The 12,372-nt window shown below is 39.2% G+C and overlaps 1 protein-coding gene across 4 annotated transcripts in view; it reads left to right on the top strand.

The window, feature by feature from the left end:
* Nucleotides 1–12,372, top strand: part of RAPGEF5 (Rap guanine nucleotide exchange factor 5) — a 150,416-nt gene that overhangs the window by 58,763 nt on the left and 79,281 nt on the right. For 2 of the 4 annotated variants that reach the window (XM_052693721.1, XM_052693720.1), the window contains exons 8-9: nucleotides 2,913–2,989; nucleotides 7,957–8,082. In XM_052693721.1, coding sequence (XP_052549681.1) covers nucleotides 2,913–2,989; nucleotides 7,957–8,082 — 203 coding nt within the window. The remainder of the gene's footprint in view (nucleotides 1–2,912; nucleotides 2,990–7,956; nucleotides 8,083–12,372) is intronic. The other 2 variants (XM_052693723.1, XM_052693722.1) reach the window with 1 other exon arrangement.

The raw sequence follows: 12,372 nt of genomic DNA, 5'->3' as shown, positions 1-12,372 counted from the left end.
AGCAACAGTCCATATGGACACAAGGGACTTGGATCAGAAAATGGCCCTTGTGATCCTTAAGTGATCATAAAAAATCAACATCTGAAATTCCCTGGGCTAATTTGCAAATGGACACATTTGAACTGCACATTAACAAGCTAATGCTCTTTTAATATCTTTTTATTTTATTCCTGGTGACCTCTGTTATTGACCAAAGGAGGAGAAGTGCTGCAGATAGAAAAAAGAACTGGCCACTGCACATTCATTTGCATTTTTTTGTTTGAACACAAGCATAACATTAAGCAGACACTAACATATCAGGGTAGACTACCTTTGCCTTTCTCTGGAACTGCTGCTTTGTCAGATGTGCTGGGATACTGATGTGGCAAAGACAGTAGCAGGTTTTATCCTGGCAGTGAAGGCAGTGGCCCAGCTTCAAAATTCACAACTTCTTTGTGTTACATGCTACAGTTTTAGGGAACTATTCCAGAATCAACACTTGCCTGGGAAATGCTTTCCCTTCCCACCCTAGCCTTCCTGTTGCTTTTCCTATGACTGAATTTGCAACGTCAAGCCTTTTTTATTAAAAAATGTAAGGCCAGTTGTCCGTAAATGGAAAATTGTCCTTGAATTTTTACATTTTATGGCTGAATGTGTATTGCATGCACAACAGCCTGTCGGAGCAGTATCAAGGCCACTGCCATAGACTGGTTTCCTGGGTGGGAATCGAGGGGCTGTCTGTAAGATGGCACTGGGTGAGGAAATACAACAATTTGTTTTTTGCTGCATCTGATGACCCATGTGAACATACGTTTTTTAACTACATAGGAATATTTAAGAGATTTCTGTTGTTTTATTTTTTCTTTGTTTTATATACAAAATATGTAGTAACCTTTTTTGTACTGGAACCATCAAAATAGAATTAAGAATTGTTATTCACCGGTGTGGCCACTTCAGCCTTCAAGGAGCTATATTCTTGTAGTGGAAAAATTATACTGATGGTGTGATTTCTTAAGTATCACCCTCTGAGTGTAGCTGAAGGGCTCAAGCCATGGCTGATCCTTACGTGTTTGAATGAGAGACAGAGAAGATGCAACAATTGAGTTTGTGATGGAAACTTCATGAAAAAGAGGCTGACTGTTCCCTCTCTCCCAAGAGAGCCAGGAGCACGTCAGTGTGAGGTCTGGGACTTTCCTTTTTTTTTCCTATAAGAAAATATTTACTGGTTGTTTCCTACATTCCTTAAACAGTCTAAACAACACTGCAGCCAAGAAGAGCTGGGTTTGGATTATCAACTTTTTCAGCTTTTTTAGAGTTGAGCTGTGAAATTGCTGACAAAATACTTAAATACTTTTTTTTTTTTTAAATGGATTTGTTTAGCATATGTCCTAACCAAGGCCATTTTCTCATCAGCTTTAAAATTTCTCACACTAAAATTGTTCAACATCCAAGCATATTAGTGCTGTGCAGGCTGGGAGTGTGCACCCTCCTCCTCTGTGCCTGCTGAAAGATGCAGTTCCCTGCAGCCCTCCAAGCCTGCTGTTGTCAATAGTTCCTCTGCTGTCCCTTTGCTGTTCTGACAGCCAAAGTAGCAATGGCGTGTGCCTTCCTCTATAGTTGGCTAGCTTGTTTTGGTCAGAGTAGGCCCAGGGGCTGGTGCTGGGCAGGGGATACCTGTAATGGTGACAAGGAATTGATGGTGGGCTGCTTGTCATTTCCTCATCACAGCTGGTTACAGCATGCCTAGGAGAGGCTGCCTGGACCCACAGATTTACTTTGAGCTGGTTCCTGGAAATACCATGATTAGCCATCAACATCTGAAGAGATGTTTTGACCATTTGTGAGTAGGAGAAACCAGGAAAGTGAGAGTTGAGGAAATGCTCTATTTCTGCTTATGCAGACTTGAGAAATTTTCAATCGTTTGTTATTATTATTATTTTATTAATATTTTTTATTCATTAGCACCTTATGGCATTGAAACTCTCCTGCCTCTTATCTGCTGTTCCGAGCAGTTTTTGGCGTATCAATTCCCTGAACACTTTATGCCCTGTGCAGTTACAGCTCTGGGAAGAGGAAGGCTGGAAGATAGGTCACAAAAGAAGGGGCTGCACAGGTCCCTGATGTGGTGGAATGGTGTAGACCCTCTTGAGAAACCTGGGACAGGAAAGCAGAGGCTTCACAGAGCTTTTGGGGCTGTAATTCTGGTTGTGTCTTTGTTGGGTTGTTGATTTCCCAGTGTAGATCATGGATACATTGCAATGGTACAGTCACATTTTGGTTTTCTCTGTCTTTAAATTCTGCTGCAGTTTAACCTGCTGATTTGTTCAGCAGTCAGATCCCAGGCAGCTTCACTTTACAGATGTAAGTTTAAGGCAAAGCAAGATTGGTGATGCTTGCTTTCAAACAAGCAGTGGCAGATCAGGTGCAGACTGATGACTGGTTCAGATATCTTAGGATGGAGTAGGTGACTCTCATGAGTAATGGTGGTGTTTGTTGAGATTAAGATCAATTTGCTTACAAAGAATTTTCCAAGGCTGAGATGAAGGAGAAATCTACTTATTTTGTTTAGTCTGAGTTGACCTTCTGCAATTAAATGAAAATAAAGGGATTTCTGTTTTTCATTCTTTGTGAGTCACTGGATCTTGTTATAATACATAGAAAAGATGGGAGTTCCTTAAATTCCACTGCTTTATCAGAAATAACTTAGTAGCAGAAATATAACTGTTCAGTACTGCATTTTACTGCCTAGATTTAAAAAAAAGTCCATACAGGAGTTTTTCCAAAACTACTCAATGACTTGATTAGAAAACTAAACTTGGAACCACGTTGGTTTAATGGCCATCCTGTTTGATCTAAAATGGACCATGTGCTGCTTTGGTGCTGCTTGTGATTTGAACATGCTTGCTTCCAACACATTCTCTTTCTTATTTTAGCAATTCATCAAAATGAGGAACACAGTGGTCAAGAAATAAGAAGGCTGGAAGAGCTGAAGAGTGCCTCTGATGCTCAGGTAAATGTGTAAGATTAATGGCATCGTAGAAACTTTTTCAGGTCTACCTGCTGACGGATCTGCTTTTGATAGCTCTTTAGCACTGGAAAATAGATTTCCCCCAATGATCTGAGCAGGGATATATAGGAAGTAGAAGTCTGCTGGATATTGTCTTATAAGGCTATTTAGAATAAAACTGATGGTCACCCTGGGAATTAATTCCATGATGTTGAAATCAGACAGCATTTTTAAACTCTCTCTCTCTTTCTGAATGATACACATAGCACATACCAGATGTGAAAATAAAATGAGTTGTGTTTTAAGAGGCAAGATTATATGACATTTTGATTGAATTTTAATCACTGTAAGTAGACAGGCAATGAAATGAAGATTCTTAAGAGTCACTTGAGTGTAAGCAACAACCTCTTTTTTTCCTTCCTTAACTGCCCCCATTTACAACCAAAGCATACTTCTAGATATTACTCAGAAGAAATAAAACTACATTCTTCAGTAATTTATTGCGGGATTTCTTGTCACTGTTGATTCTGTGAATCTTTTTTTGATTAATCTTTAGCTCATTCAATCATTCATCTTTTACCTGGCATCATCAATTGTCTTTTTTTTTCCTCTTGAAAATCTTTTGCTTCCCACCTGTTGTCACAATTTCTTCTCCTGATGAATACAAACTGTAGCTCTTTTCTCTGGACTTCTCTCTGGATTTTGCCAGCTAAAAAGACGATTGATTGTGTGAGAGGGATGGGATATGTAATGATGTCTGTGAGCAACCCTGTTCTATGCAGCCATGTTAGCAGTACCTGAACCCTTCTAGAGATGCAGGCTCTAAAGCACAGGAGGGTCTGCTGGAAGCTTCGGTAGACAGCGTGGGTCATGGCAGAAATCACAGGCAGAATGGAGACCATGTGTATGTGCCTCTTACGTCAGCTCTTTACTGGGTATTTACCACACTCATTACAGTAATACTTGAGCAAGGTGTTCTGAAACAACCTGCTCTTTTCTGTTCTTAATTATTTTCAGATATACTCTGTTTTGCTTGATTGTTGTACTGATGTTGTCATCAAAGTAATGCCTCCTACTTATTTTCATGGAAATTATAACAGATACAAAGAGCATAGTAACACTCTTTGATAGAGCTACAAAACACGATTTTTCAACAGTCACCACCATTAGCTGTCCATTTTCACCAGTGATAAACAAGAGCCTGCGTGCCGCACTAGTAAAAATCTGGATCAGTGGAGATGACCACTGTTGCCACTGCTGAAACGCACAACCCACTGCCTCACTGTGCTCACATCCACCGTTCGATCTCCATTCAGCAAGCATCAGTGAATGTCAGTGGGTGCCCTTTTTCACACTTCCATGTCAAATGCCATTCTGTCAGATTACCACTGCTGCCATCTGTCACGCAGCAACAATGTGTAACAGAATATTATTAGAATATTGTTATTTAACATCTACTCTCATACCACCAACATCTGCCTCTGAGGCTGTGGGCCAACATAATAAAATAGGAGGTATTACTTTTGGAACATTCCATGTAGTTGCTATTTTGGGGAAGTGCTTGTTTATGTTTATATAAGAGATATAAAAGGAAAGATTACATTGGTTGCTCAAAGCTTGTAAGTAGACAGCTAGTAGGATTACATGGGCAGATAATAATGAAAAAGAGTGGTTAATACTGATTTATTCATCTCTCATTCGGCTGCAAATCAGCTTCTGAAGTTTGAAAGAATTTGAAATGCATTCACAATTAATTATTAACTGAGCAGTTAAGGAAAGTGTTGAAGGACTCAACTGGGAATAGAACAGTGGCATTATCAAAGCAGCTGTTGCTCTAATTTGTTTGTCAGTCCCATAAAAACGGCATTCTGCAAACATTGGGTACAGTTTGGGTAAAGGGTTTGAACGTTCTTTTCACTTTAGTGAGACTGTGCAAGTGACTGGAGCACAGTAAAAGATCTGTTGAGGCAGTGACATATCGTTATTTAGTTTTCAGGCTGATCAAAGTGGAAGCTTGCAATAATTATGTTTTCAGATACAGAGGCATAGAACAGATACAAAGGGCATAGTTGCACAGTTCAAACAACACAAATCTCTTCTGTTAGCAAGATTTAAACGTGTGGTGCCTGCTCTAAGCACTGCTCTGCTTGACACAGAATTGACTTACCTTGGTAATGCACAAACCTGGTGGAAGTCTGGAAAAAAATCTGAGATTTTTGAACAGATTGTTTCTTAAACAACGTGCCGTAGGGATGCCTTAAGTCACTACCATGTCGACCCTGGCATATTTATTTAAGGATTTTGCAGAGGGAACATTTTCCAGTGGATGTGCTGAGAAGCAAAAAGGCATTGTCAGCGTCTTTCCTTTTCCAGCCTCAGAAGTGACTAGTACATTTTTCTTCCCATTAAACTTTCTTATTCCATTTCAAATATTCTAGAAACACTTGCAATTATAGTAATTTTGCACTGTAAATATTAGTGAAGTCTTCCTGTAAGGCTCCTACATGTATTTTTTTTATCATTCATTAAACTAATGTCTGTTAAAATATACAACTTCATAATTTTTACCTTCAAATAAGTTGGTACTTGCAACTTGGTTGGTATATGTGAATTGGAGGATTAAGCAGAAATATTTGGGCATGCAGGATTTTGGAGGCTGTGTGCCTGCACAGAAGACAAATCAAGACTGCTCTGTGCAAGTAGTGTGGCCGGTATTTACCCTTTTCCTTAACAGCTTTAAAGGTATTTCTTGGAAATTAGATTTATATTGACAAATGAAAAAGACTGGTTGTATGAGACTCTAACAATATCTCCCCTACCTGCTTTTAGAAGTTGTCATTGATTACTTAATTAGCTGATCTGGATGCTTTCTCATATTACTTGGCAGAAAGATTTATAGTGGAAAATCGGTATAATTGCAAAAATCAGAATAAAAAGTGAAGGGCTGATATTTTTGTCCTTAGTTATAAAACAACATATTTAACATTTTGCTTTTCAAGTGTATAATTTACTCCTAGAGCCTAGCATGTACATTTAACTTGATAGAACTCTGTCTTTCTCAGGAATTTTTTAGTTGGCTTTTTACCATCCAGAAGACTGCTGGAGGAAGGGAATGTTTAAAAATACTCTTTCTTCTTGGTGGTTATTTGAAACAGGATGATAGGATTCCCTAAAGAAGTTTCCCGTTTGAATACAGGCAGTATTAGTGGCAGAGAGTTTATTTTTTTGCTGGGTGCTCATCCACATAGAAAGCAGCAGTACCTTCTATCTGAACATACAAAGAAAAGCAAGGACCATGTATTCAGAAAGTTGCCTTTCTCCACAGTGTTCCTTCCAGTTGAATATGCTGAAGCCAGTTGTTTCTCCCAAAACAGAAATCCCTCTTCCTCAGCTTAAAATAAGAGTTCTAACCTTTGGGCTTTGCTTCATACGCTGGGAATCGATACATATTTGTTCAGCAGAGTGAACAGGGCATTTCTGCTCATTGTCCATCTGACATTTGATGTGCAAGGACTTGTAACTGTCTCTGCTTCTCATAGATCATGGCCTGACTTGTCTGGGCGGAGGTGTGAAAAGTGCCTCCCCAGTAGTTATAGCCCAGATCTAGAGAGTCTGTAAATCTTCATGGATTTGATAGGCTGTAAAACTTTGAGTTGTTCTTAGCCTGCAGGGATTACAGCACACAGATGTTACACTCTGCTAGAAGCATCCCTCAGCCATGAAATAAGCAGGTTTGGCTTTAGCTGGTGTCCTCACGAAACCAAAGCTCTGTGTAGTGCAGATGTCTGATCCCAGCCAGTCTGTGATAATGGCCCAAACTCCCTGTGTGTATGACTGGACAAAAATGTGAATTTTAGCAAACAATTCATCTGACTATTTTAAATGCCTACTGTAGAGTACAAAAAAGGCATGTGACATTCTTAATTTCAAATAATTCAGTAGGGATGGCTCTTTGGATTCAGGAAGGGAGCATCCTAGGGCTTTGGCTTTGACTTGCAAGATGTTTTATGGACTTTTGAGCAAATACCGATTTAGTAAAACTCAGGGTGAGCAGTAGAAAGAAAAGAGCGGAGGAAAAAGGTTTATTTGCAGGCTGCTTCTGAAGTCATGTAGCAGTAATGTAGCCATGCCACATGCCTGGCCCTTGCAAGGCATGCATTCTTCCAGCAGGAAACATCTGGGCAAATAAAGCCATGCAGCTCTCAGTGCAAAAGCTGTGTCAGCCATCAGCTCTGCTGTGAGCAATTCAGCCCTTGTCAGCTAACTTTGAAGGATGGGTCTGGCGTACCTGTATGCAAGCATGAATCTGTCTTTATATATATAGCATTTTTGTAAAACAACCAGTGCTGCATGTTACAGTGGTATGCTATCTGCATAGCTTGAATAACTGAGAGAATATTAGAGAGAAAAAAACAGTTATATAATGTTTTTTAAAAGAAAATCTGATTTTCTTCCTTAAACAAAATTGAACTGTATAATTTGTTACACGGAGAATAAATGTTGCCCAACTTTAACTCCTACAGCTTGAATATATGAAACATTGTTGGAGGCAGAGCTGGGAGTTGCAGCATGTTATTTTTAGGAGTGACTGCGTTGCTCTTCCTTCTTTTTCCAGGGCCGTTCCTGGCTAACTTTCCCATGAGTTTTTAACCTCTTGCTCTTGTTCTCTGATGTAACAGGAAACAGGCTGACAGGAACAAACAAAACACAGCGTATCAGTCACACATAGTAGCACTTGATTTAGTTAGCCCTGCCTTGTTCCTCCAGAGTAGATACATTTGGAGAGTCAGATGTGCCCCAGCTCTTGATTTGTTACCCCAGCAGCAGTTAGTCTGTGCTCAGCAAGCGGCTCAGAGTTCAGCAAATATGATCAAACAGATGCATTTCTTTTAAGGTTGAAATCCTGTGGCAGTGCCATGTCCTGGGACTGTGGATTTAAGTATCTGTTTGCTCTTTCTCCCACCCTTAAGGCAGGGGTTTTGTGCAAGCTTCAGGAGAGAGATGACATTGGACGAATTGAGCTGGTCCAGAAGCTGGCGAGAGAAAACTGTCAGTTTTTGCAGGCGGATAGAAAACAACCAGAGAAGACTGAACAAGTAAGATGTTTCTTGTTTGAGTTTTCTTGTTTGTTTCTGGTTTCTTGTTAGGTTAGGAAGCTGAAACAGTGAAGCTTGATGGTCAGGTTCCAGGACACGCATTAGTCATGGAACTACAGCAGTTCTCTTCTGTGGTTTACATATCTCTGAAGTGCATTGAATTCAATAATTGCCTACACATTTAAATTATTATGTTGTTTCTAAGTCTGTTATGATTATAAATATCTTATGCATGATGAAATAGCAGGTTATTTCAGGATGCTTTCCATCAAATTGCTGCTAGTGAATATGAAGCATTTGTCTTTTTTTTTTTTTTTTAAGGATGTTGTAACATAGTATGTGAGGTATACAAGTGCTTAAAGTACTCAATTTACATTGTCTTAAAGAAAATTACTTTGCTGCTTTAGAAGGAAGTATTGAGTGGTACTTTTCAGTGTGAATTAAAAAGGGTAGGGAATTCAGAAGTTTCATAAAAATATGTGCTTTCAACCAAAAGTCACACTGAAGAAAGTACTTCTCTGTTTAATGCTTCCGAAAGCACTTATTCAGATGTTTGTAACTGGATTGGAAAATGCACTAAAATATGACTGCTCTGCTTATAGCACATTGTATTCTATTTTTATTCTCCTGGTAAAGATTTCTGTTCTGATTGCATGTTCAATTAAAGAATCCCAGGCAAATAACTTCAAGAAACAACAAAAATCCTACCTTGTCCTCATGTGTCTTGCTGTAATATGTATGTAATTTCTTCCATTTACTACTCACTGGACAGCAGAAGAAAGACCTATGCTGTAGAAAATAATTACTTTCATCTCATTTGCAAGCTCCTTCCTATTGTAGTAAGACTGTACAAAGGAAAAGAGAAGAATCAAATCTTATTTCAGAGCTTCAAACCGTTCTGTTCAGCAGCATAGGAGTTCTAATCCTGTGTAGTTAAAAATGTAGTTGTATCAGTAGGTGTGCACAAAGGAGAAGATTACTTAGTCAGGCTCAGATCCCTGAGATTGAATTGCTCCTCATGATCCGCTAGCTGTGGACAGCTGGCAGAATTTCCATGTATCTACAAAACATATCAGCAAAGTGCAGTTAAAAGGTTAGAAGCTTAAGTAAAGAAGATTTTAATCCAGGAAAGATTTCTAATTGTGTTTTGGGATTTTGAAGCAAGATTACAGGCTCTGAGGTATAGAAGAGAGGTGGACTGGTACTCCAAAAGCACAGTGGTGTTTTTGCTGCTTGCTCCAGTCACTGCAGAGGGTGTCAGTTGCAGTTCTGCAGCTATGCAGATTACAGCACAGCTCTATAAATGGAAAGGAAAGAAGCGCTCAGCTTTTCTTCTCATTTGAAAAGTATGATACTTTGCAATTGCTGCTATTTAGGGGGCGAGCGGCTCCAGTTCAAGAGGACCTCAGTCAAGCTGGCTGAGTGGTATAATGAAGAAGTTACTGCTCTTGAACAAGGGTGTGCCGTTAGACCTAGGAAGTGCCAGGAGATATGAAAGTTGTTTGAGATCCTTTATGGGCAAAACATAGGTTATTCCTCATGCGCCCTTTGTTTCTTGTGTGAGTTATTTGCTAAGCTTGCTGCTTTCTTTGGGCATGGGCACCAAGAAGGCACAGCTGCAAGTGGGCAAGGTGTGCCACAGGCTTCTCAGTTTAGCTTACTCAAGTACTTTGCTTTCAATAGAAAAAAAAAACAACCTAGGGAGCCCTGGTCATAAACGTTCAGGAAGATGTGAGGCTCCATCCCTTCCTCTCCCTCCCTTCCTCCCTTCCCATCTGAGACTGCTCTGGCGTGTGAGTGCTGGCAGCAGTCAGCTCTGGGCAGCCTTCTCCTGCCTGCAGCTGCTCCCGCTCCTTTCTGAGGAGCAATGTGGCAGGCTACTGCAGGGCAGGCTGTGCAGTGAGTGCTGTCTCTGTGTGGGCTTTCAGCCTTCCCCCCATCCTACTGCTGCAGAAGTGATGGCAGATTCATTGGCATCGGCTTAGTGCTCAGTCCCTTGTGTTCTGCTGAAATGTTAGAAGAAGAACGTGTTCAGTTTGGGATGTGGTGTTCTTGTAGAGTGATTTGTAGCATGCTCATCACACCTCACAGATGAAGTGTGGAGCTGCTTAGGGAAATTTCTCTTGTCTTATCTCTAGCACTCTGAGTGCTGTGGGCATCTTGTTTGTAGGGTAGGATACCTTGGTCTAATGACCAGCCTCACCTGACTCTGAGGACAGATCTTGACTTGGGAGAGTGGAGAGTCAAAAGAGTCTGGTCTTCCTTTATTGCAGAGGTCTGGGAGCAGATCAAATACCTGTCTGCTTTCTTCAAGACGTAATGTTGGGGACTGTGGTCTATGGCCTACAACTGGCAAGTGAAGCATGGATTAATTTGGGTTGCTGGTTCAGAAAGAAGTGAAGTAGAATTATTTTTTTTTCTGAGAAAGAGGTCTGGGAGAGAGGAAATACATGTCAGCTGGGTAGTTCACAGGTGGATACTGCTCATTTAGGAGCTTAGGTGTCAAGAAGAATGGCTTCCTTGAGTTTGGATGTGGTTTGAAGGGCATAAAATCGGGCTATACATATGGTGATTTTATACGTGCATACATTTTTAATTCATCCTTGAAGCACCCAAGTCAGAAAGACTATACTTCTTTGGTTCAAAGTTTCCTGAATGCTATCCTTTTTTTTTTTTTTTTTTCCCTTCAGATTTATGCTTTGCTTAAAAAAAAGATCTTAAAAAATCCTATAATTTATAAAGTTTTGTTCACAAGCTGCACATTTGACCTGCTTATTTGTTTCTGGCACTGCAAGCTTGCTGTGAACAGGTTAGAGAGTCATATTGGAATTCAAGGAAGTTTTTGCAGCACAGTGCCAAACTTCTCTCTGGTGAATATAGTGTTTGCAAAATGCTCCAACAGTAATAATGCTTATAGGCTTGTTGAGGGGAAAAAGAAACAACGCTGAATTATAGTGTTTTTTTTCCCATTCTCACTTGTAAATGTGTTGCAATAAAGTTCTTAATTAAGGCACTGAACCTGCCATATGTGTTAGTCTTCCTAAACTTCAGTTTTGCTAATGAGTAAATGGTAGTAAATAAGCTTTTAAATAGGCAGCTTGGCTTCTTATCTAAGCTGTCCCATTCCTACAAGGTGAAAACACACTGACAATTAAATAAAAGAAAATGGTTATCTAAGGTGCACAGAAATTATTTTATTTTCAAATATGGGATAGATTAAAATAACTTTAAAAATATAATTACAAGCAAGTTGTGCTTATAAGCCTAGGGAAATGTAAAATGGAGTATTTGTATTTTTACGTTATTTAACTATTCAGTCATTTAAAACAATTGATTTGACAGAAAATAGATTAAAAATCTGAATTGAAATGTTTGGCTATAGAAAGAATGTCTACCTTTTTGAAAATTTTGCTTAGCATCAGTTACAGAAAGCAAGCTCTGTACATAAAGCTACTTGAAGTAATTTGCTACTGTTCTTTTTGCTCAAACACATTTGAGATGCATTTGAGGCATATTTGCACTACACAGTATTTTTGGAATGTCTTTTAAGCATTAAATAACATCTGTATGAGAGACTTGATGCTGTTTGCACAGTATTTGCAGTGAAATTTTGTTTCAGGGAAATGTTGCACCTATTAAATAATCCCACATGTTTATAAAGTCACTGTTTTATAAAAATTGTAAAAGAACTCAAATGTATTTCAGTCTCAGCAATAGGGAAAAAACATTCTCTTATTTTATACTGTTTTTATAATCAGATGGACTGAAAAAGTTTTCTGCAAATTACTACTAATATTCGAAAGAAGTTTAAGATTCTCTGATGTGTAGAGACTGACTGAAGAATGCAAGTTCATTTATTCAGCTGCATAAATGATATTTTAGTCTGGGGCTATTTCAACACGTCAGTGCATCAGTAGGGAAATGTTTCCCAAATCCACCTTGTAATCCCTTTACAGATTAACTTATGTGTTAATAAGAGTTACATACTGTTTAAAAGCATGAACATATCTGGAGCTTGAAAGCACTGATGCTGTGATTTAGCTAATTCAAGATGAAAGAGCTATATCATAGCAGGGCAGGTACTCTTTCTGAAGGACAAGAGGTATTTGAGAGCAGTTTTCTTAATTTACTGGCTACTAACTTTTGTAATAAGCGTTCTCATTAAGGAGACGAATGGTTTGCTCATTGAAGCACGGTAATGGTGGGGCTGAGGCTGTGAAAAGGCTTACAAAAGGAGATTAACGATTTAAAGCCTGGGGTTGAATAGATTACTCACAACTGAAGAATTTC

The sequence above is a fragment of the Tympanuchus pallidicinctus genome, unplaced genomic scaffold (genome assembly GCF_026119805.1).
Source record: "Tympanuchus pallidicinctus isolate F22 unplaced genomic scaffold, pur_lepc_1.0 scaffold3, whole genome shotgun sequence".
In the NCBI taxonomy this organism is placed as follows: Eukaryota; Metazoa; Chordata; class Aves; order Galliformes; family Phasianidae; genus Tympanuchus; species Tympanuchus pallidicinctus.
This window is presented reverse-complemented; position numbering and strand designations above follow the sequence as displayed.